Consider the following 25,871-nt stretch of genomic DNA (forward strand, 5'->3'; position numbering starts at 1 on the left):
AGAACGTTCGTGAAAGAAAAAACTATTCAAGTGTTGTAAGAAATATTTACTTGTTGCAGGCTGCCTGAATTTCTTATGAGTTTAGATTTGCAAACTTTTCTGACTTTGTATTAAACAAAGTTCAGACCAGCTTTTGACTATATCACATCCTTGATTCACTGATGATATTTAAAAAATTGTTCGCGTGAATTAAGGTGCAGATAATAATCACCTTATCCGTTATATATATCGTGTTATCACTTTCTAATCACGGAGATCAGATCCTTCTTGAGCTTTCCTTGTAAATCTTGAATTAGTCACGCTGGTCCACGACTGTCGCGCAACCAATTACCTGCCAAATTAATACTGAAACGACTGTTTCAGGATAGAGTCTTGAGTCCTGAAGGTGCCGCGACGGTTTAATTTATTATGTAGGATGAACTTTATGCTACCGAAACGATGTCGTGAATAATTCAATTTGGCGAGACGATTTCTTGATTACACGATTACACGATTATCAAATCGATTTTCTAATAAAAAACGATAGAACTCCGTCAGGGTTTCGAACGATTCTTGAAGGACGAAATGACTGTTTTATCGTTCGATGTGATTCGGTTGACGATCGGACTGATTCTTTCGACGATTGAAATGATTCTCTCTCGTGACGATCGGAGCGATTCTTGTAATAATTGAAATGATTCTTCCTGACGATTGGCGCGATTTCTACTTGCCACTATATTAAAATGATTAAATTATTAATTATTAAAATTAAGTAATATCAATTTATTTTAGTCATTTAAGTGAAGAAAAAGCAGTTTTATTTGAATACAATACTAATAATCTGATTTTTTACTTTGCAGGGCCGACATACCAAAACTGGACAATTGGCAGCCATCAAAGTTATGGACGTTACAGAAGTAAGTAACTGTTTTTAAAACATACTATTGTTTTGTCTCATAACAGTACTTACCTTCTCTAGACACACGAAAGTCTACTATAGCTCGATTTAACACAAATAATATAAAACACTAAATAAGAAATTAGTTAACGATTTTCTAACATGACAAAATTTTAACCTTCTATACTTTTACTTTTCTTCTCGGATCGTCTGTTTTTCTTTTACTTTCCTCTACTTACCGATTTCCAGCACCCATTTCATTCCTTTCCTTTCTTCCGCCATAATTTCTTTTTCCGTTGTATTCATCATTTCAGACTTTTTACATTCCCTCCATATATGTTGCCATGATTCTTCTTTCTCCTCGCATAATTTACACATTTTCCGATTCACTTCCACCCAGTATCTACTTCCTTCCCATTCATTTCCACGTCTAAAATCTCGCCATTGTTTTCAGCTTTGTGATTTTTCCCTTCTCTTCTCGCTATTTTGCTCTACCTTTGTTTTCCACTTGTTGTATTGTTTCAACGATCTTGATCTCTCTATTTTCTTCCTCCTTTCCTCTATCTTTTTCTTTCCGTATTTCCTTATTCACTCTTCTATGACGTTAATACCAACGGTCGTCCTTTGCTTCGCCCATTGATCAGCTTCTTCTTGCTCGTAGAATTCCTGCATTTTTCCCTCTATTTCGTTTTCCCCTATTCCTGGCTGTTTATCTCTCCTCTACATTCTTTCGGTATTTCATTCTTTGTGGTCGTCTTCATTTTCTCCTGGAATTCTAGAGGTCTGCCTCCAAATTCTTCATTTATTTACTCTATTTTGGCCTCCTCTTTGACTATATACCCCGGCGTGTATTTAAAATGTTACAATAATAATAATAATAAATATTACAATCGTAACGAAATTATTGTTATGATAACAATAATTATATTAAAGATGAAAAAGAATGACTAATGGTATTTTCTATGTTGTCCATATAGAAACAATATTCTTTCAGAATGTGTATAAAATTGTAGAGATTACTATATGCGAATAAGTATAAATAATTGTTCGAGTACGTACAGCGGTTCGCAGAAGTATCCGTACGCTTACACAAAACTTTTACGCCGCGTCTTATGGAAGAAACATTTTAATGATTCATTAGCGTTATAACGAAATACGCGACTCTCATAATTATATCGGTAAAATTTGAAGCCAATTTGAAAATATATATACAAGTTGCAAGATACCTACCGTAAACTCATAGTTAGTAAAAAATTAATGTACGATGTGATATATATAAAGCATATAAGCATAAGTACAGGGTGCGCCGTTAGAATTCGGACAGAATTCAATTTGTAGTTCCCACCATATTAGAATTCAGATGTTTGTGCTGATTGACTCTGAAGTTAGTTAAATATGTCAATAAGTCTTCTATAACCTCAAAATGACAGAACTCGTTAAGCAAAACCCGGAATACGATAGAAGAGCGGCGATTATAGAAAGTCTTCGCGCCGGGTGGATGCCAAAGTGAATCGGAGGAACGACCGTTGGCTGGCCCACAATCTCGAAGATGTTCCTGTTGTGGGCAAAACCAAATTTCCAGCAAGTGTTCACGTTTTGAGCGTTGTCTCAAGTGAGGGCGACGTCATGCCTCCGCACTTCTTCCAAAAAGGCGAAAGAATCACAAAGGAGGTTTATTTGGAGGTCCTGAAGACAGTAATAAAGCCGTGGATGGAAATTACGGCTTCTGGAAGGCCGTATTTATTTCAACAAGATGGCGCACCTGCTCACACAAGTCATCTTGTTCAAAATTGGCTCTCTGACAATGTGGACATGTTTTGGTCGAAAGATTTCTGGCCTCCTAACAGTCCCGACCTAAACCCATTGGACTATTACGTGTGGGGCGTTATCGAGAGACAAACTAATAAATGCAGGCACCCCAACGTCAACTCCCTACGAGCTGCTATCGAGTCAGAATTCGCGACAATTAAACGCGACCAGTTGAAGTCAGCGTGCTCGCGCTTTAGAGCAAGAATAGAGCAGGTCATAGAGGCAGAGGGTGGTTACATAGAATAAAAGTTCTCAGCAAGGACCCTTTAAATGAGATATAACAACATTTTCATGTGTTTTTGTGTATTGACTTAAATAAACAACTTTCTGCACAAAACTTCTTTTGTCCGGATTCTAACGGCGCACCCTGTATATAAAGCATTCAAGATGATCTACGAAGATAAGCGTCGTTGAATATTGCGAATAATTGCCTGTTTAAGTAGCTTTTTGATTTGTGTAAAATATTTTGCAACTTTCTGTATACATTTTCAGAATTGCTTAGAATTTTGCTGATGTAACCATGATGGTTGCGCTTCATTTTAGTGCTAATGAAATTTCAAAATGTTTCGCATAACACGTAATATGTCTATAAAATATATGGGCAAACGTACGAATACTTTCGGCAGCCATCGTACGTAGATTTAGCTATAAAAATTTCCTTTGTTAACTAGGTATCTTGGTAAATAGCAACGGTCTCCCAGTGACTAAATTCTCCGACGTGTATAGTTCACAAGAATGCATACACGACAAATGCATTCTTTACAAATTTTCCGAGGAGAAGAATGCACGAATATTGCGAAACAGTTTGGAATAAAACTTCGTACAACAATAACAAGGCGCATCTCTCAAATACTTCTGAGAAATTCAGCTCCCGGGCTAGCTTTGATCTCCGTTTATCGAACTGTCTGAATATCTTAAGACAAGGAACATCCATTTCAATTTCAACTAGACAACCTAATTAGACAAGGGGAAGTGATTAAGAAACGCGCGGTTAAAATAAGGGATCGAGTGAGATAATAGAAGTTATCTTTCGAATAAAAATTTATTCCAATAAACAACACTGATGTAACTTGAGCGTTGATGGCGTGTTTAGATTTGTTGCATTGTCCTATTGTCTCGTGCTTAGATCAGGCTATACACGATTACTGTAGCTTATATGCTTTGATAATTATTGTTAATTCTCAAGTTAAGAAAGACTAGGTGTGTTAAAAAAACCACCATTAAAGTTATGAATATAATATAACCAGAAGATATATAACCAGGAGAGATTAATTTAAGAATGAAATGAAAGATATTAAAGTTATATTTTCGTTAGAAAAATAACATTGTTTTATAAGAAATTCGTTCCAAAAAGTTATTTTTTAAATTGTAAGTATCTGGTTCAAATTATCGTATTAAACTGATGTCTGCTGTTTCCAGACTCGAGGTAGGGGGGGAGGGGTATATTTCTAAAAAATTGCGTCATTGGCGCCGCTTAAGGCTATTTTTTTTTTTTTTAAAGCAATAGTAAGGTAATAATATAATAAAATAAGGTAATTTATTTAGCAATTTTTTTAATTATGTTCTCGTTTAATCACAATACCACGAAGTTCATAATATAGATTGTTCAATTCGTCTTGACTTTAACTATCATTTCACGATGATAAAAATATCTATCCTCATTCAGTAGAATTCGGTAACTTTGAAATACCAGGAAAAAGTTTTCCCCTGAAACTTTTGTTTATCATAAAAGATAAGCGAGATATTTAAAACGCCGAAGTTACGGGGGAAAAGTTGTACGCGCAGGCAACCACATAAGTATACTCATCAAATTTTCTTTCAAAAACATTTCTTTTTTTACCGTAATTTCTAAAAATACGACACTTGGTGAGAAAATGATATTTGAGAAAGTTTCAGAATTATCAAGTAAAAGGAGCCCGTGACGCATTTATTTAAAGTTCTGCAATTTTTATAATTTCACGTTAATTCCGGATTACTCTTTAATTACTCTTATCGTTTAATTCTAGAAACATGGTACGCAACGATTATAAAGAAAACTTTCAAGGCCGTAACTGTAGATATCAATCTAAGAATTACGATGTGTACCGACAGATTTTTCAAAACTTACCATATATGTTATGATCATTAAATGCGTTATACATGAAGTACATTTTATTGTTATCATTCGTGCGATAAGCGAATATCGTACCGAATACAACTTGTAATGCTCTGTCAAAACGCACTGTAGATAAAGTGTTCATTGAATTGTATTTGTATAAAGAAACTCTAACATCCTATCAATATCATGATTTGTTGAGTGAATGGTATCCACGATTGATAAAAAATATTTTAGATAGTATAAAATAATATTTATTAAAGATAATTTAACACGTATTCCTATTTAGGATAGTTACAGTGAATTTCTTAATAAATTAAATATCTAATAAATTAATCTAATTATATAATCTAAATAAATAAATTAATTGATAAATTAAAAAATACATACAATTGCGTAAGTATATATCCTTAATCTTATTGATTATTAAATGTTTGCTTAGTATGGCTTCCGGCTTACATTATATTTACAATGTTTGCTATATATGACACATCGGATTTACGTAGCTAACAGTTTAGTCATCGAATAATATTAGGTTGTCCGAGAAATTTCTTTCATTTCATAAGGCGATAATAGATGAAAGACAATTTTTATTTTATATTATTTTATTGAATTAAGTATGATCCATTTCGTTCTATTTCTATTATTATGATTGTGCATAATTCAATAAACTAATATAAAACAAAAAACATTGTGCGTCTATTATTTCTTTATAAAACGAAAGAAACATTTCGTACTTGGCAAGCTAATATCTCATGACTAGCTCTTTCGCTGTGAACAGCGCTTATAGACGCTCAGACAGAATATCTTTCTCCGAGCATCGTGCGATCGGCGCGACCGATCTACCACTGTCACGCCGGCTGCTCAGAGAGCAATTTGTTTCTGAGCGCTGCGCAGCGAAAGGATTAGATTGCAAGTTTTCATGTATTTATGCGAAATTTGAAAGCGTAAAACTGCAGAAAATGCGCATCATACGAAAAATATATAAAATATCCAAAGTACAGTGCTTTTGATAACACTGTGTAAGTAAAATAATTTTACTTTTTCAATTATATTCTGAAAAATATAAATTTGCATAAAGATCTACAGTCCAGTGGTGACATTAGAATTTTTATCTCTGTTTTTAAATAAGTTTTAATTAATATTTTAAATATATAACGCAATTTATTTGCTTCTACCTTTATTAAGAAATAAAGCAGCGAAATAAATATAAGACAATATATTAAAAAAATTACAAACACCTGTTGTATCTATATAAAATCATAAAAATAATAAGTAACATAATATTATATCGATATAATAACTATAAATAATATCATGTTATCTTCTTAGCGTTGAAAAAATTAATGATTTGTAATCTTTAATATATACATAAATGCATTCATGATAATTTTATTGATATTTAAGTATAAATAATTTTCTTACAGAATACGTTTTTAGTTTTTTTGATAGGCTAGAAATACACAAAATTTGGCTAGTATATGTAGGCTTTCGTGATTGTCGATGTTCGACTACTACTTTAGTGTCATAATTAATTTCAATCATTTCCTGCAAACTATAGAGCACTTTTTCCCACATTATACTTAATTGTTTATAAAATTGTGACGCGATTTGAATTTTATAGTTATTCTGTTATTGTATCTTCTTATATACCACTGTATTTTATACAAGTATTAAGCATATATTGGAGAGTAAGATTTTTTCATTGCTTGAATAATTTTCACTATTGAATTGAAATATCATTAAATTATAGAAACACGTTTTTCAATTAAACAATATAATTACAAGTAATACACGTATGCATTTTCAAACGAAATTTTCAAACGACGTCTTTTCTACGTATTTACAAGCGAAGAATTACGTTATATCTATTTTTGGAATACTTGTTTAGTCAGCATTCTGCGTATTTTGTAAAATGTTCAATCAACAAATGAATATGTTATTTTTATTTATAATGTTATACTTACTTATCTTCCTGATAGTAATCAACAGTATTCAACTTAAAAGTATTTCTCATAATATCTTGATAGCCATCCATGTTCCAACAAATAATTTAGAGGATCTCGTTTTAGTCAGAAGATATTCGTTTATAACATTCATAAGTTTTTTTAACACTTTACTGACCGGTAGCCGATTAATCGGCTTTTTGTCGCCGACGCTTACCGATCGGTAGCCGATTAATCGGTTTTTGTCGCCGACGCTTATCGACTGGTAGCCGATTAATCGGTTTTTGTCGCCGACGCTTACCGACCGGTAGCTGATTAATTTATCGCCGACAACCTTTCTCATTATTTGAGCAGTAATTTGTTATTTAGTACAAAGGTACTTTGCTCAGTTGCGTCAGTTGCGTTGCTTTATAAGCTCCCACAGTTTTATACCAATTTGAAAAACTTACCGTTCGCGATGAACGAAAAGAATGTTATTGAAGAATCTAAATCGAAACAGAGCCGGCGCTAGGGAGAATCTGCGCCTGAGTTGCAGGTCGGATGTGCGTATGCTGTTGAACCGCTAGCGGTCAGTAAAGTGTTATCATAAATATTGTCGAGCATAACGATACAAGTAGAAATATTCTTATACTATATCTTATATTTGAACAGCTTTTTCATATCGAAACAATTATTTAAAATGTGTCAACTATCAACTATCAAGTATCGAGACGTCTCGAAGATGTGTGATTCAGATATCATGAAAATTAGTTGGAAATTATACGTGTTACAAGTAATTAATTCGCGTTATTATCTGTTTCAGGACGAAGAGGAAGAAATCAAATTAGAAATAAATGTATTAAAAAGGGTGAGTATACCAATACCGTAAAGAATATGAATATTTCCTTGCAAAACGGATTCAAAGAGGACGAGATCACATTATTTGCCTTCTGTCGCGTGTTGCAGTATTCGAATCACAGAAATATAGCAACGTATTACGGTGCCTTCGTGAAGAAGTCATCACCTGGAAAGGATGATCAATTGTGGTTGGTTATGGAGTACTGCGGAGCTGGCTCCGTTACAGACCTTGTCAAGTCAACTAAAGGTCAGAGTTTAAAGGAGGAATGGATTGCTTATATATCACGGGAAATATTGAGAGGACTTAGTTATCTTCACAGCAATAAGGTTATACACAGGGACATCAAAGGGCAAAATGTTTTGTTAACCGATAATGCTGAAGTTAAGCTTGGTATGTCCCTCGACCATCTATATCGTAACCAAAGTATATAGTACTTGGACGATATTTCAACTGAATACAGTGTTGTTCGTTGCTAAATCGTTCGAATGATTAAGTAATCGTTTATTCCGTTATGCCGTAGTTGATTTTGGCGTTAGCGCACAATTAGATCGGACAATAGGTAGAAGAAATACATTTATTGGAACGCCATATTGGATGGCTCCAGAAGTAATAGCCTGTGATGAAAATCCTGATGCTACATACGATAACAGAAGCGATCTTTGGTCATTGGGAATTACCGCTTTAGAAATGGCCGAATCACAACCTCCGCTTTGTGATCTTCATCCGATGCGAGTGAGTATTTGTAACGGCTGTGAATCTCCTTCACCGTTCTTCTACATTACTACTCTGTTTTAAAAAGGGTAAAATTTAATTTTATTGATTATGCTTAATTCACACAAAAGGCTTTATTTCTGATCCCACGTAATCCACCACCAAGACTCAAATCGAAAAAGTGGGCGAAGAAATTCCACGGTTTTATTGAAACGGTTTTAGTAAAGGATTATCATCAACGGCCGTATACAGAGCAACTCCTTAAGCATCCGTTTATTCGGGACCAACCAACCGAGAGACAAGTTAGGATACAACTTAAAGATCATATTGACCGCTGTAAAAAGCGTAAACAGGAGAAAGGTATGAAAGACACGCGGAAGCGATTCGTCAACGATAATTTGCTTAATCGCCGTAATCCGTTATTTGTAATTTGTTACACAGAAAGAGACGATTACCGATATAGTGGTAGTGAAAATGAAGAAGACGAACCGGCATTAGCTGGTGAAGCGTCATCCATTGTTCAAGCACCTGGTGGTGATACTTTGCGTAGAAATTTCCAACAAATTCAGGAAGGTAGGACCCTAACCCAAGAAGTAAATCCACAACCACCCGCTGCTAAAGAAAAACCGAGTAGCAGAACTCAAAGAGATATACCAGAACCAGGGCCACCTGCACGTCCTGCTATACCACACAGATTAATTGGTGCGTTTGATAGTATACCATTAATTATCTTCTGCGTTTTTATGTAAAATTTCTATCCATTGTTACGCCGAATAAATTTTCTCAAATGTTACGTAATTACTTTTGCACTGTATAGTAGTTCCAGACCCCCAACCACCATCTCGGCCATTACCTCCAACACCCAGAGATGATCCACGACAACCTCATAAAGTTTCTACACCGCCATCCAATCATCAACCTCTTATTGGTGGGGCTGGTAGTGGAGGTTCTGGTGGACAAGCTGCATCGCAAAGAAACAGTCATGTGTTTAAGCCTATGGTAAGTCTTTTCAATTTTTTTTATTTTTGCAATTATCTTATCTTGTATCTTATAACTTCTCCTTCGACACTTATTTTATGCCAATAACAAAATAATAAATAAACTGAGTTATTTAACATTGGTATCTTATACGTTTGACCGATTATGTCAGATTTATTTAGATTTAGATTCGAAGAGGAAAAGTATTGATAATTATATCGATCAGGGCACAGTTCACCGATTTCGATGATTTTCAAATGCGTTGCCAACGTCGACATTCTGAGCAATTTTACTTGTACGTTATGCGTATAACCGCCGCTCGGTTGTAATTTCCGGAACGTTCATAAAAATTATTTTGCCCAGATCGTTATAATTACTAAGATATTCATTATAAAAAGACGAATATCACGGCAAAGAGATTTTTTCACGCGATTAATATTTTCCAATATTCGCAAGATCTTTGGCGTTTCTTGTTTAATATATGTATATGTATATATGTTAGTAATAATCCATAGTGAAAAGAATCTACATAGACAGGTACACGGAAGTATTCAAACGCTTACCTTTGCAACTTTCGACAAGTGACATACATATGTGGGGCACTCCTCCTTTGGAAACCGAAACAAACATGAACATTGATATGCAAGTTCTAAACAATTGAATTTCGGGCTAGAAATCTCTGTACACAGGCAATTCGCAACGTTAACACGCACGCGCGCACACACGCACGCACTTGTACTTATATCTTATAGAACAAAAATTTTTTAAAATACCCTCAACTTTTTTTTTGTTCAACGACGTTTTACAAGTTGCAACAGATTTTGCTATATTCGGCATTGTAAGTTAATACGGCATTTTATTTAAAATCGTAAATGAATCGTTTCTAGGGACTGAGATTAAATAGGAGATTTTTGATTAAACGCAGTGAACGTATTTTCCAAATTTATATATTTCCTATCACTTCCGAGGTTTCTCCAAAGAAAATGATATCAACAATCATCGTGTATGATTCAATTTGAATTACATTGATAATTGTGCAAAAGTTCAATACCAACGAACTTTTATTTCTATTTCACTTATGCTTAATGTTTCTTACTTTGAGAGCAACGAATCGAAACAATGGAACCATCATGTTCATACTTCAATCACGCATTCATATTTTATATATATATTCACCAAAAATGTACTGTTACAATTGTCCTCTCCGTGACATAGATGACGTATAAATGTCCACATAGTACTGCAAGGATAAAAATTAGAATAAAATTATTTTATAAACATATGAACGCACGCTACTACTAAATAATTTTAGTTTCAGTTGCAATTTATTAACCGAAGGAAAAATATCGTGTTATCATCGATGTGTTCGCGTTTTATGTTCGTGTTAAATATCGATATCTTACTGACATTCCTTTTTTCCCCTTTGGATACTTGAATTTCTGGGGCACTTATCTGGTTGAGGCCGGGTCTTAAAAGCGAGAAATATGAACTATGAGTAAGATAAAGAGAAATGTTCATCAGTTGATTCACCGATACTAGCATATTCCTAAAATAAAATTATTTATCTTTTTCCTTTTTAATACACGCGCATGCTTGTATTTACCAGAAATTCCAGCAATAAATGTAAAAATTTCAGTATCGTTAACTTCTATATCGTAAAAATCGAGAAAACAAATTTTTTGGATTTTCCTATTTTTAAGATAACACAAATAACAAAAGTTGTAATCAACAACGATATAAATATATGTCATTCAGTTATTTAGGTAGTGGTTTGCGAGAAGTTTTGTCAGCACAGTATCAACATTTTTTTGCAATCAATAGGTGTAGTTTCATCATAGTATTTTCGATCGAATAAAAGTATCTTAATATCTAAGATATTTTACGTCTCCAATACCGCGATATCATCGATGATATTTTATCACAATAAAAATACAAAAAAAGTAAATAAAAAGTTTAATCGCAACCATGGTTTATAAACCATGCAACCATCTTGCTTTGCCTATGCAGTTTCGATAACATTACTTGTATACTCACATAACATCATTAGGTACGTAATTTTAATCGTCTATATCTTTAAGCTTATCAAGTAATTACATCTGACATTCTATACATATCGTTAAGAATCTATATCCTTGTTTTATAAAAACTCGTTAAATTCAAAATCTTCTCTTATTGACATCGATTGAATTTATCGCTCGTTGTATCTGATGCGGAGATTCATCGTAAATATTGTTTATACGCATTCAAAAATACTTTCGTGACTCGCTATGGATCTGTGGTTATAATAAATTTACTATAAACAAATGTAGATATGTAATGGTGAATTTTCCAATTTTACGGATATGTTCTAGAATCTAGGTATTTCTCTTGCATTTCCTCCTGTAGATGTGATATTGTTTTAAATACTTCTGTACATGTTTGATTGAGTTAATAGTTGCAAATGTAAGTTCGAATATTTGTATGTGGCTTTAGGTCTGTTTACTGAATAATAAATTTGTTGCGTTCTAAACATGGAAACATCATTTCCATAAAATAGATTACTTTTTAGAAAGATCGCTTGATCTGTTCAAAATTGTTTTATTTCAATATTACAACAATGAAAACATTGTTTTGTTTATCAGAGAAAAATGCAGACGACCTTAAAACATTGGAAAATATGATCACGCGACAAAAATTTGTTTGTCATAATATTTTTTCTCTTATAGCAAATATCTTTTCCTTGGACATTTTCTGGTATCATTAAAACTGATGAAGAAATGCCAAGTTCTAAGTTAGATGACTCAGCATACACATGTTATATATAGATAGATATAGTCTACAAACTACTCCAATTTATAAAGATTGTAGAAGAGCACATGCTATTTTTATCCTACTTTGCCTTCTTGCTGCCTTTCATCAACTTAATGTATTTTGTGTATCATATATTTTGTTACGTATATATATACAGTTTGTTCAATTTAAATGGAAACGGTTAAATATCTCGCAGAGTATGCAAGATACAGAAAAATACGTTCTAAACAATAGCTGTAAAATATCAAACGCTTAATCTTGCAAAGACCTCGAAAATTCTTGAGAATGGCATGATTAATATTTCAAATGGAAACTAGTATTCAAGCATATTTTCGAGATGGTAACTTTCAAAGGTGATACGTGGCCGGTTATCTAATATCATTATAACATTAATAACACATACGTGATAATAAATCGGAAATAAAATATGAAATTTTTAAACTAAGGCTTTATTTCTGAGAAAATAATCGTTCGAATTTTGAAAATCCGGTAGATATTCGTGTATTTAACTTCGATAAGTCAAAATCGATAATTCTGATTCGATTGATTTTTCATATTGATAACAAATCAGTAAGATGATAAGTAGGAACGAGATTAGGTACAACGTGTATGTTCAGGAATAAATTTACGTACATGCAAGTATTATTATTAGACTGCGGATGTTAGGTGTTTATGAAAAATTTACAGAACGCGTACACATAACGTAAAAAATATATGCTTAATATCTGAAATAAAGCACACGTTATAATATCTAGTAGATGAAGAAAGTCTCTATTCAAGTTAACATTTTTTAATTGCGATGATAAAAATATAAATTTACATAAATAGCTGCACTCTAGCTATGATGTTTGGAAAAGTCAAATCTCGTATAAGCAATACTTAAACTTCGAGAGATTAGAAATTACGTACATACAACAGATATGCTCATATTTGAATTTTATTTGAATTCTGTATGTAAGTAAAAAGTTATCGCAAGTTTTTCGTTAAATTATTTATGAATCGATATTTTGAACCTACTCGTCAAGTTTCGATTATATTTGGAATTATGTACTTATTTACGATTAAATTTGAGTTTACAAAAATTTATTCCTTTTCTCTCCGTTTTCTTTACCGAACTAGTTACGAGATGCTTGAAACTTTCCAGGAAGGCTCGAATCTGTTTGCGATGTTCTTAATACCACCTGTAATAATAAATAGTTAAATGTGTTGTAAATATAAGCAGTTATGTAAAAACAGTTATATGTTAATCAACTCATTGCGCGGTAGCTTTTATTAATACGCGGTAGAATTATGTCCTGTTCGATAGTACCTACATCTTATATGCAATTTTTGCAAGACATAAGCTACGCTATCACAAGTATGGACGTTTTGGTCGTTTTGTACTAACGGTACGTGAATTTTACCAAACTGTATAAATTAACGATGAATTAATAATTAGAAGCAGCAATTACTACCTTTTTATGGAATCGTCTGATATATATATCGCGTATTAAAGAATAGAATGAAGATTTATTTCATTGTAAATACTAATATATTCATTTGTTGTTTAAAAAACACTGGTTATATTAACACTGGGAGTCTCTATATCCTCGTATTCCATTTTATAATTAAAAGAATCAAAGAATCTGGAGATAAAGAGTTGATCAGGTGAAGAAATATTGATTCTACAAAGTTTGACAATTGCGAACACCAGTTTTATTATTATATATCGACTTTTGAAGATCAACTTAATTAGATTATTGCGTTATTGGGTGGTAATGGCAAAATCCGCAATCATTTAGTTGCTAATCTAGTATAACTTGCTATTATACGTAACTAGAGTGATTATGAAGAATCAATTTATCGGAATTTGCTGAAAGCTTGTTGCAGCTTATTGAAAGTAAACAAGTGTCGGTATACTTTTGAGCGATAATGTACAAAGTCCGGACAAGCAATCTTGCGATCTACAATGTCGAGTAATATTAACACCGACAGCGTACAACGTTTAAAAAGTAATATCTTGGGAAGAGTCTGTGCAAAAGATACGGATGGTTATTGTTTTGAAAATACTCGTGAAAGGTATGACAATATGCAATAAAAGATATTGGTTTCTCTCTGAACATTCTATTGTGATTTTCCTCAGAACTTTCATGGCCATCTATAACTTTTGCCTGAAATACTCTTCCGCATCTTCCATATCAGTCGAGATATTTAATTGGTTTCCATCTAAATCAGACTATATTGTATATATAAATATATATCTTTATATCTTTCTTTTGCTACATACTCATAAACAGATACATATTTTAATCAGTAGCACGTAGACTTTCCTTCTATTTTGCTATTAAGTCGTTGGCGTGCACGCAAATATAATTGCACAATTATTTCCTAGGGCGCGTATACTTAATTGCATTCATGAACGCGACACGTGCACACACATGTCACACGCCTATAAACGCACACATAGATATATCCACATAAACACATGCGCGCGCTTCTTACACGCAGATTTCAAATTATTCGGTTTTTGTTTTCTTTCCATGTTCACACGTACTGTAGCTGCCTCCAAGGAAGCCAGAGGTAAGAACACGCACACTTATTTTTCTCTTTACATTCCCATTTTTACATTTATACATACAGTTACACGTATTCTTATCTCTACGCGTAACATTTTTAATTGTTTATACATGCAGTCTATAAAACAGGTTACACGCGCTATGACGTAGTCTTGGTATTACTACATAATTTGCTTGGTTTATTTTTATACATACGAAGTTTCAACAGCACTTCTGAATTTTATCTTTAGCAAATGTGTACTATTTACCGCTATCGTGCTTAGTCCCCATTACTTAGACGATATAACGTTCTTGAATGCTTCAGACAAGCTCCCTGAATGTATGCTTTCACGGAGATCGATTACACACTGCTTAAACGCATTAAGTGCAATTCATGGTTGTGTTTGTAATTGTTGGTATTTTAAGAAATATATCTTTAACATTTTTATCGACGTACGAGATATTTCATTAAACTGGCATTAAAACTATATACAATTTGTTATTATTATGGACACATATCGGAACAAGAACTAACAATTACGATTGAGACTATCTTATTCCTGTTGGCGTTCTTTTCTTTTTTATATGTATATGTGTTGTGTTCCGGCGGAGAAAAACAAATTCAGAAGTAACATAATAATTATTTAATGTCACCATTTAATGGACTACTGTCATAATGTTAGTTATCAAGGAAACGGACAAGTTTATCATTGCCATTTTCGGTTTATGTTAAAATTTAACTTAATCATAGTCTGATAATAATTGAACGCTGTTAAAGAAAGAAGTAACAAATTATTATCACAATGTAGTTGTTTTTTATTGCTCGCGATAGATACGTTGCATTAATTATTTTTTCATTTGCGTTCTTTAAGTACGTTCTTAACGTAATAGGCCGATAAAAGTGTAAGATAAATTAGTATGATTTATAAACACTTTTGGAAAGTTTTCTCATATAAATCACGCATTGAAGAAAATAATCAATGGGAGGTCAGATAAAGTTATCTGTAAAGTATGGTCATAAACTTCGATTAGTTATACACAATTTTGCCACGCGTTAACGATCTACTTATCTATTTTCCTTAATATGGATTTGTAACAGACAAGACCAATAATATACATATTGTTGTTTGTAGCTGTTTCTTTTAAAGAGAATTTTACTAGAAAAAAGCGTTATCTATTTTTAATTGATACCGTACTTATTAAAAAAAAAAAAAAAAAAAAAAAAAAAGGAAAAAAAATAGAACAAGGTTAAAATAGTGCAGCTTTCGATGCAAGTTCAGAATTTTTTTTCGATGAAGTATTCTCGTAATTGATTTCCCACTGATATCGTGTTTTTGCAAAAATTATCGTCTATTCGTATTCGGTTCACAAGGTACTGTAGCTACAATGCAAATTATATTTTTTAACGTGTTTGTGTCCTTTGATCCTCCACACTATTGTGTTTAATTTAAAACAGTTTAATTTGTTTCACATGTGCACAACAAAATACGTACAATGTAGCTCGAATGTGAATTAGAATTATCCATCATTGTATTAACGTATCATTTATAACATTTTGGTTTTTTTCTTTTTATTAAAAATTAGGGTTATATCAGTAGTTTCTTATACAGTATAATAATATAATCGTTTTCTAGTTTTCATTAAAAATACTGGAGAAGGAACAATCCATTCATTTTCATTATCCACTAATGTACCTGTTCGATTATCGTTCTCAATGACACGTATCGTTATAATCTCAGGCATTACGTATTAATCCATGATCCAGTAATTATTCGAGATCATTAGGAAATATTAGTATAAATATGTATATGTACTTTGAGATCGTTACATTACTGTTAATTGAATCTATCTATTTTGATATAAAAGATAATATCATACACAGGGTGGCCAATTGTAATCTATAAATGCAATTACATATACACGATACGTTAAATGTTAACACTTTACCGACCGATAGCCGATTAATCGGATTTTTGTCGCCGACACTTATCAACCGATAGCCTATTAATTGGCTTTTTGTCGCCGATACTTACCGACCGATAGTCTATTAATCGACTTTTTGTCGCCGACGATCTTTTTTATTATTTGAGTAGTAATTTGTTATTTAGTGCTAAGATACCTTGCTCAGTTGCGTTGCTTTGTAAGCTCCCACAATTTTATACCAATTTGTAAAACTTACCGTTCGTGATGAACGAAAAGAATGGTATTGGAGAGTCTAAACCGAAATAGAGTCGGTGGCGGGGAGAATTTGCGCCTAAGATGCCGGTCGGATGTGCGTATGCTGTTGAATCGCTGGCGGTTGGTAAAGTATTAAGGAAAATTTTATTAGGAAAAAAACATGTCGATTGTCATTATTCGAACTAGTTTCTTTCATACATGCAGCGAAGTCGTTTATTAAAAATTCCTTGTACACAACTTTATGTAGCGTTTATCGGAATTTTCGCAAAGTAATGTGTTTCAATTAATTCTCTTTCGAATTAGAATTAAATATAACATTACGAACCAGCAGATCTACATTATATAGATAATAATTAATGACTAACTTTGGACCCGAATTATTGTTTTTTATCAATCGTTAAAAAATCGGGAATCTATCCATGAATTTCATCGTCATCTCTTAAATCATTCAATTCGATCTATGACAAACAATTTGCACTGTACTACAGAGAGTGTAACAGTTTCACATAAGAGTAGCTTGCATCTTTTGTACCATTGTTATTTGCTTCGTCTGGCTGGTTGGTGGCGGCTTTTAAACAATTTTTGGAGGTGTCTCGGAACAGTGACTAACGGGGCTGTGCGTGTGTGTGTGTGGGTGGTAGGACTTGGACATGCTGGCCGCTCAACTCAACGAGCTTGGTGTGTCACAGGGCCCAGAGGCCCCGCCAAGGCCGAACAGGCAGCATAAGGCTGTGTCATCAACATCCAACTCCGGTCAGCCCGCAAGCAGCAATGATCAAAACAATAAACAAATGCCACAGTCTTCCAGTATACTCGATCAAGTAAGTGTTACAGCGATATACACTATCCTGCGTAAGTATTAGGGTCCTTCTAAATTATTGCAAATATATAAAATACACTTTAACACGTTGACGCCCGGCGTGTACCATCGGCGGGTCGCACGTGTCTGTCTCGTGAGGCGGCGTACACTACCGATGGGTCACTCGAGTTTTTCCATCGGGCAGCGTGCATCGCGATGGGTCATATATGTATTTCACAAAATAGATAGTACAAAATAGGTTTATATTATTTTATCTCAATATTATAAGACACTTGTGATTTTTGGAAGTAGCTAGCATACATACTAGCCTTTTGTCAGTCCATTCTAAAAATTTAACGTAACCTAACACTATTTTCGTCGAGCGTGTTCCTTACGCGCACCGTCGTTCTCCGACGAACACGCATGACTATTTGTTTTCCTGCATGGAATTGAAAAATTTTTTGATTCGCGCTACAAACGTTTCTTATGGAAAAATGTTCACAGAATTGCGTGCGATGATCAGAATTTGCGTCAGACCTCCATTTTTTGAGAAAAATCGAAAAGAGTACAAAATTGGAGCCAAATCTGGTCCCATCAGCTTTACTTAACATTTATAGATATATGCAAATTGATATTGTCAAACTATTGTATATTAATGTATTAGTTGAAGTTCACGGAATTCATTGAACCCAACAGGAATCGTATAGGTTTTGTAATTTTGTTATAAATTGAGGTCAAAGTTGAAAAATTGCGGTCGTATCGAACAGTCTAGTCTGACGCTGCGCCGCCCTACGAAACTGACTGTGCATTTGGGCGCCGCCTCACACAGAAAACCATGAATATCGGCAACGGCGTCAACGTGTTAAATAACGCTGTGTAATCTAATTTTCACCTCTGACCTTATCTCAGTTAGCTGTATATTCGATTAGTAGGTATCGATGAAAATAATAGTTGATATCAGTAAGCATAAATAAAAAAGCAACATCCATGTTTAATGACTTTAAGGTTTTGTATCTGTGCAATGTGAAGATCTTACGATAATTGAAACATACGTTTAAACTTGAAAAGTTTCTACAGATTTTATGAAGTGTCGGCTATTTATTAGAGACAAGTGTGGAACTTGATTGACACAAGTATATTCCTTGTTTCAGTTTCAATTTAGCAAAACATTTGATGCCAGTTACGGCAAGAAGTAAAGAATTAACAGTGGAGAAACATTCTTCTATACAATATTGAGACTATAGTGGAAGCATCAATGTTTTGATTGGATTATACCAAGTGTTCAAATACTTAAACACGATAGTGTACATAACAACATCATAGCGTTATAAGGTTATTCGAATGTTTCAGTTTCCTATTGGATTAGTATCGTAGTGCATCGCGTAATTTGTGATTCAAAACGTCGATTAAAACTTGCTTTGTTTTCAGACTATTTCTTTCGCTTTACAGGCTTTGTCCGTTGAAAGCGACAGCGATGATGATCTTGAAGATGCAGGGGGAAATAACGCAAGGAACGATGGCACATTACTTGCTAGCGACCCACCGAAACCTTTGTAAGTAGAGAAATTAATTTATCAATTTAACAGCGACAAAGCAGGAATTTACATTTAACGATTAACCCTTCAGTGATAGATGGTCGTCGTTATTTATAACAGAACACGATCTTTTCTGTTTTCCCGTTCTTTACTTCATCCTGATACAGCGTATCTCGTACATTTTGAACTAAATTATTTCCACTGTTATACGAAGATTCAAATAATTGAGAGATCGAAAGAAACTTTTAGTTGTTGAAAGTTCAAGATAATACATATTTGCTGCTGAAAATTTTGCGAAAATCCATGCAAGTAAAAATATCAGCTTGATACTATTACACAAAATTAAAAAATTGTTTATAAAGTTCTAATGCTTGAGCTCATCTTGATTAATTTAATAGTAAAATGATTGCCTCTGGCATCACATCTGTTGCTGACTCAGCTCTTTGGATATCATATTGTAAACTGATCATAAATATTATCTAATCGAATATTATGAAATCTTGTATGATTACTCTTGTAACGATTATTCGTAGCAATAGATTTCAATTTTACTATTTAATAATATTTAATAATGGTTCCGTGTTTCTTATAGCGATATTTTTGTAAAATATCAAAAAATGAGTCAAAAAAATTGGAGATGATAAGATATTTCCAACAGCTTAATATTGGGTTGACAACTAAGTGATTGCGGATTTTGTCAATGCCACCTAATGGCAAGATCCGCAATCACTTAGTTGCCAACCCAATAATTGTGACACGAGGCTCGTTCAGTTGCAAACAATTACGTTAATAGGTTAATTACGTTAGGAAACGAAGAAGACTAGGACTATAGAATAACGATGTATAATAGGTGGAAACAATAGAGTGGCATTGTAAAATCGGTCAGTGGTTAAAGTTTGCAACTGTCGATGATCGCAACAATTATCACGAAAGGGACATAATCATAAGAATTCATTACTGCTAGATAATAACGTTTTCGTTATCAAATAACAATTACCATATCACTTGCCATTTTTAACAAAGATTGTGCAAAGAAAATTATACTCAATTATATCCAGCACAAGATTATTTCATCAAATTATATTCATAATTATATCAACTTACAAAACAACAATGTAATATTATAAATCACTAATAAATCGGTATCAATGGGAACTTTACTTGCATAAATAATAAATTTTTCGTTTGAAAGAAGAATTTTAACTAATAGAGTAGCCATTTAACAAATAGTTGTCGCGACAAAGGAAAAAGTTGAATCAATGTGCAGTAATTAATGTTAAATAACAAACAGAGAATAATTTACAGTTAACTTTATATGTTTATATATTTTATATGTAAGGAAAAATGAAATTAATTTTACCGATGTTGTTTTGTTTGATTTCATCTTTCATTCCGCTTCGACACGTTGCTTCGAATCGTCGTCTTCGCCGCATCGCCACGCAACATACACTACGCATTCCGCATCGTTCGTGCGTCATCATGATCCTCTTCATTTCTATGTGTGTTGCTGCAGACCCGAATTTTCTCCTTTCAGACCATCGGCAGATCCATCGTCTACATCGTCGCACAATGCTCAGAATTCACACCTCGAAGGTAAGCCGAAAGGTAGGACATCGAACAAGAATTTTTTATATTTTTCACGAAAATGCATACTATTTATATGAATGTCTCAATTAAGTATAATTATGTAAATACTGTATTATGTAATTAAAAGATTAGAATACAGCATGAAAATTCACTTTAAATGTACACGGTGTCCCACTGAAATTGTTTCGGCGGACACCCGATACCATCGACAAGATCGGAAATATTTTAGATGGAAGGTTTCGAGAAATATGTATGTAATTTGATACCAGCAATTTTGTTGTACACGAATAGAGAAGAATTTGTTACAATAATTTTTGTATCCGTAAAAATTGATTTTGAAAATTCATTAGTTAGACGTATTTTTCATACGAAACGAAATAACGAATAAGAATTATTTTTGCATACAGGGACGTATTACCAAAAATAAGCGGTATAATAGTTTGTGATATCGCAGGTTATGAGTTTATTAATCATTGTAGAAAATGTGTTTTACTACATCTTGTAAAAAGTTTTGAAAATATGTATTGGGTTGTCCGAAAGGTGCCTTTGTTTTACAACGATGCATTTTTATATAAACATGAAACCTAATCTGTCGAACGTTGTGATCTTTATTTTAATAGAACAAAATTATACGTAATTCAATAAAATAATATAAAACGGGAAAAAATGTTGTGCATCCATTATTTCCTCATAAAACGAAAGAAACTTTTTTGACGACCTAATATGTACATGTAGAAGCTGAGTTGCAAGCTTTTGTCTTAGTTTATTCTTAACTACGTTTGAATGAATATTTGAATGATATGGAAACACAGCTGACTCTAGATTTCTTTTTCCTGTCAAAGCTTTTTACGGGATAAAGCCTGCAACAAACTTGCATCTCGATTGTAAAGTAAATACTTTTATTTTATGTTTTGCGTGCAGGTGGAGCACCAAATCGACCTCTTCCACCGACCCCTGATGAGGAAGAATCAGGAGATCGTACGCTAGTCATGAAACGGGTAAGTGTTCTCCAATTATGGGTCAACCTAAATGCAAGTCAACGTAATATTTTTTAGCGCCTTCTTGTCGTTTTTATGTGTATTGATGATGACACGGATCGGTCAATTTTCGCATACAGATTGAATGTAATATTTACTCTTGTGTCATTTATTTACATTTTCATAGAGCGATCCATGTATTTTTTCAATTCTTTCCATTCTTCGAACACGCTTCAACATTTTCGAGATCAGATTTCAATAGAATCGGAGGAGAGAATGAAGATACAAACGATTGCATTGTATTTATGTTTCCCCTTTTTATAGATATATCTCTCTGATGTGTTATATATCTATCGTTAGTCGGAAATAGTGAGAAACACATGTCAATTTCCATATTAATTATTCTTGTGCAATTCCAACGATCGAAACTGCTTTATTTGTATATCCGTTGTTTTCACACGATACATTATACGCTTGGTGACTATATGTTATGGTATACAAACATATATTCATAACGCCGCTACATATATAATATTAACACCGTTGTTAAGCGGTAAAAAATCATACGAAACATACGAAGAATATAGATATAAAAAGAGGAAAAAGAGGGGATCGGCGAAATCGAGAGCCAATCGATAACATCACGATGTACAGTGTATATAATGATCTATTCGCAGAAAGATTATAATTACGCGAGTATGGACCGAGCGTTGCTCGAAATAAAATATTCCGAATTCGCAGCTGAAAAGTTCCTTTCAACGACGCTTGATCATTACTCCTAGTAGTTGGATAGAGGAGATCAATCGGAGTCTCACGATTTCGTTTCATCATGTAGCTTCGTATCGTGGAATGTTTCTCATGACAATGTCGCGTAACATCGTATAAAATATAGTAGATGTTATTATTATTGATATATTATCTTGCTTCGTGTGGAACGTGTGTCAGTACGTTAGAAAATGAATTCCATTGACCGGTTGATATAATTACACTTGATCGCAATGCACTGCCATATCACAGCTAGCTCGCGTTATGTATCACCGCACGCCTATGATTTTCTTCTTTTCGTGTGAATGTTTTTTTTTTTCTTTTGTCACTTTGTTTATCGCCCTCGTGCGCGCTCCCTAGAAACTTAGTCAGATGTCAGACGATCGCGGCACGGCTAACAACAACCGGCGCTCCGAGGCGGAGGAGCAACTTCTACTGAAGGAGTGGGATTTCACCCGCTTCTTTCAGGGTTTTAACGAACGATTGGATAAAATGAAACAAGAACCTTCGCAAGAGACAACGGAGACGAGCAAGTGTATTAACGAGAATCACCTTTCTTCGTCGTCCACGGAGAAAACGTTAAAGAGGCAGGATCAGTTATCGTCTCGTAGGAAGTATGAGAATCATTCGCAGCAGCAACAGCATCATCAAAAGCAGCAACAGCAGTTGAAAACAGCGCATAGACGACAAGAAAGCGATTCGAAGCTTGGCAACACGTCCAGCGCTTTTGCACGTGCTTTCCGCCGCGAGAATTCCGACTTTTTTCCTTCCGCGAGACACTCTGCATATTTACAGAAGTCAGACTCAGCAAGATCGAGCATATTCTCAAGCGGTAACCGGCGTGGCAGCGAGATAAGCGTTGCCGGTATCGTCGGGAAAAAAGGGAACGTCGTGAGTACCGGCGAGCCGGTTCTTACGGACTTTTCGTTCGGTCGTGACGGTCTTCAGAGGCCTAGAAGGGAAAAAACTGAGAGCGAAATCGTTTTCGGTAGTAGACACGAGGCCAGAAGGTTCGACTTTGGACGTGATAAAGACGACACTACGAGAAGACGCAGTTGTAGACCATCAGATGCTGTTTCTGTCAGCGTTGACGAAGCAGGAACTATTAAATCTACGGCCAGTACAACGGCTAGCGAGTACAGCCCCATTGTCACCCAGGTCAGTCCCCCCTATCAGCCCTGCCTGTGTGCTTGCCTGAAAAATATATACCTATTGCATTACCTTTATCTCTACCTTCGATTTCTCTACCATCGTGTCAATTTCGATACCCTGATTCTCATAAAAATCCACTATCCTGACAAATGCCTCTCGATAAATAAATCGTAATATCTTATTTCTAACTTGATCTTGAAACTGATCGAGTCGCAAATTTATCTCGTTAAATTATTCGAGCCGAGTACCTAAATTTTCTCTTTTCGAAATCGCTTAACGTAATTCTTCGCTATTACATCATTTTGCTTGACAAAATGCAAATTCCTTTGACACATCAATTTTTTTCAAATATAATCAACTTAACCAGCAACTTAATATTAACATAAGCTAACCGTTCGAATTGTACAATGTATTTTATCACTTGTATCTTACTTTCTAATATCACATCGACAGGCATATTTTGTCATTGAACCTTTACACGTCCGTTCTTCCAACATCTAACGGCATACAAAAATCAACATAGAAAGCTAGTCAGCTACGCTCGAATTTTAGGCGCATTTCCCCCCGTTACCTTCCTTCTTTTTATTTCTTCAGATTTACAAACATGAGTAGGATACATAACTATTAGCGCTCTCAGTATTCTGTTACCAACAATTACTATTATCCTATACTATTTTACTAGATTATTCATTCAGACAAGGTCGCACAAAGCTTCATAGAGGAACGTTAGAACTTTGATAACGTATACCTGGTATAATGGAATTAACAGTATATCATTTCACGTTACTAATAGTATTTTAAGATTGTTATATGGTAACTTAGGAAAGGGAACATTTTCACCTTATTAACGAAACTTCTTTTTCTCGCTTCTCATTCTGTTTCTCGTGCTTAACGATATTTTCTCATATTACAGTATCTGTCGAGTAGTATTAAAACGACGCATTAATCATTCTCAGACATTTTTTTTTTAATCGATCTCATTCTCATCATTTCTACGATGTACTTTGATGTTTAACCCTTTGCTATGTAATTTGCATCCTATTGAACAAATTCGTCTTCAAACTTTGTAAGATCAGTGCAAACCCAACGATGCGACGATTTCAGTTTATCTTGTTTAATTTACAAATCACACGATAAATTCTTCGTAGAACGTTGACAATTTTCTGGACGATTAATTTGCACATTTATACATATGTATACGACTAGAATCGATGAATATATGAATTACATAGGAACTAATGCTTTTTAACAATTAAATCGCACACATAGTGTGTATTGTGTTGTCGGATAAGTCTTGAACCTTTTCTGGTGTGAATTATAAATTTCATTTTAAGATCTTGCGATAATATACGATTGAACCAAATGTGCATCGTTTTGTTCGATAATCTTCTGCCACCCATTGATTAGTATTATTCTTAGCAATTCTGAGTAAATTCCGACAAATCAATAAATCATAACTTTAATTTAAGAGAGATATTTAAGTCCAGAAAAAATTCTGTCTACAACTCGAGAATCTGACAAATTTACCGTGACAGAATTACACTTTCTGATATACAGGGTATGACATAAAGGTTAAGACAAAAATGATACTACGTATTACTGTGATCAAATGGATGAATAGAGTTCGTATAAATTTGCGTCCGAAAATGATTTATCGAAGAGTTATAAGCGCTTAGAAATTTTTATTAATTGTTTTGGTACTTTTCTTATTTATTTTATCACATTGATACGTAATGTAAGTTTTGCCCCTTTCTTCGCGGACACCCTGTACATAGATGTTACTTTCTTAGTAGCAAAGGGTTAAATCGCATAGAAATTCTTAGTTTTGTTATCATCTTAAAGGTACTTGTATGGCTATTGCCGTCGTTATTACTATTACCATCATGCATATTACTAACAGTATATGTATTGCTACAATTATTGTGTAATAATAACAATATTACTTACGCTCACATCCTACTATAGCAATATGGATATAAGTTAGTATCTCTGAGTTTTATCACGAGCTATAAGAGAATAAAAAGTAACTTGGTTTCTATTGTAATTTACATCTACTAAAATGTACGAAATATTTCTATTAACGAATAACATCTATTTTTTTATTTTTTTTATTTTACTAATATCATCCTATATGGCCTGTTAATGTTTTTCACCTTTCACGTCCAATTGTAAAAGTGATTAATGATGGAGGATATGATTAACGATAACAATTACCGAAACTATGTAATGTTTCACTAACTTCATTGTGAAAATTGTTAGAAACAGTGTTGACTATTGTGCACCTTTGAGAAATAGTGTCG

General features: G+C 33.7%; 1 protein-coding gene across 14 annotated transcripts in view; it reads left to right on the forward strand.

Moving 5' to 3' along the window:
- LOC132908951 (serine/threonine-protein kinase mig-15) overlaps nucleotides 1–25,871 on the forward strand; it is an 84,853-nt gene that overhangs the window by 42,316 nt on the left and 16,666 nt on the right. For 2 of the 14 annotated variants that reach the window (XM_060963422.1, XM_060963429.1), the window contains exons 3-15: nucleotides 840–896; nucleotides 7,530–7,574; nucleotides 7,673–7,955; nucleotides 8,086–8,297; nucleotides 8,408–8,636; nucleotides 8,718–8,978; nucleotides 9,094–9,275; nucleotides 14,583–14,603; nucleotides 17,398–17,577; nucleotides 19,005–19,108; nucleotides 20,604–20,695; nucleotides 21,599–21,675; nucleotides 23,215–23,577. In XM_060963422.1, coding sequence (XP_060819405.1) covers nucleotides 840–896; nucleotides 7,530–7,574; nucleotides 7,673–7,955; nucleotides 8,086–8,297; nucleotides 8,408–8,636; nucleotides 8,718–8,978; nucleotides 9,094–9,275; nucleotides 14,583–14,603; nucleotides 17,398–17,577; nucleotides 19,005–19,108; nucleotides 20,604–20,695; nucleotides 21,599–21,675; nucleotides 23,215–23,577 — 2,106 coding nt within the window. Of the gene's footprint in view, nucleotides 1–839; nucleotides 897–7,529; nucleotides 7,575–7,672; nucleotides 7,956–8,085; nucleotides 8,298–8,407; nucleotides 8,637–8,717; nucleotides 8,979–9,093; nucleotides 9,276–14,582; nucleotides 14,604–17,397; nucleotides 17,578–19,004; nucleotides 19,109–20,603; nucleotides 20,696–21,598; nucleotides 21,676–22,779; nucleotides 23,578–25,871 lie in introns of all 14 variants that reach the window. The other 12 variants (XM_060963432.1, XM_060963435.1, XM_060963421.1 and 9 more) reach the window with 11 other exon arrangements.

Source organism: Bombus pascuorum, chromosome 7 (genome assembly GCF_905332965.1).
Source record: "Bombus pascuorum chromosome 7, iyBomPasc1.1, whole genome shotgun sequence".
NCBI classification, from domain to species: Eukaryota; Metazoa; Arthropoda; class Insecta; order Hymenoptera; family Apidae; genus Bombus; species Bombus pascuorum.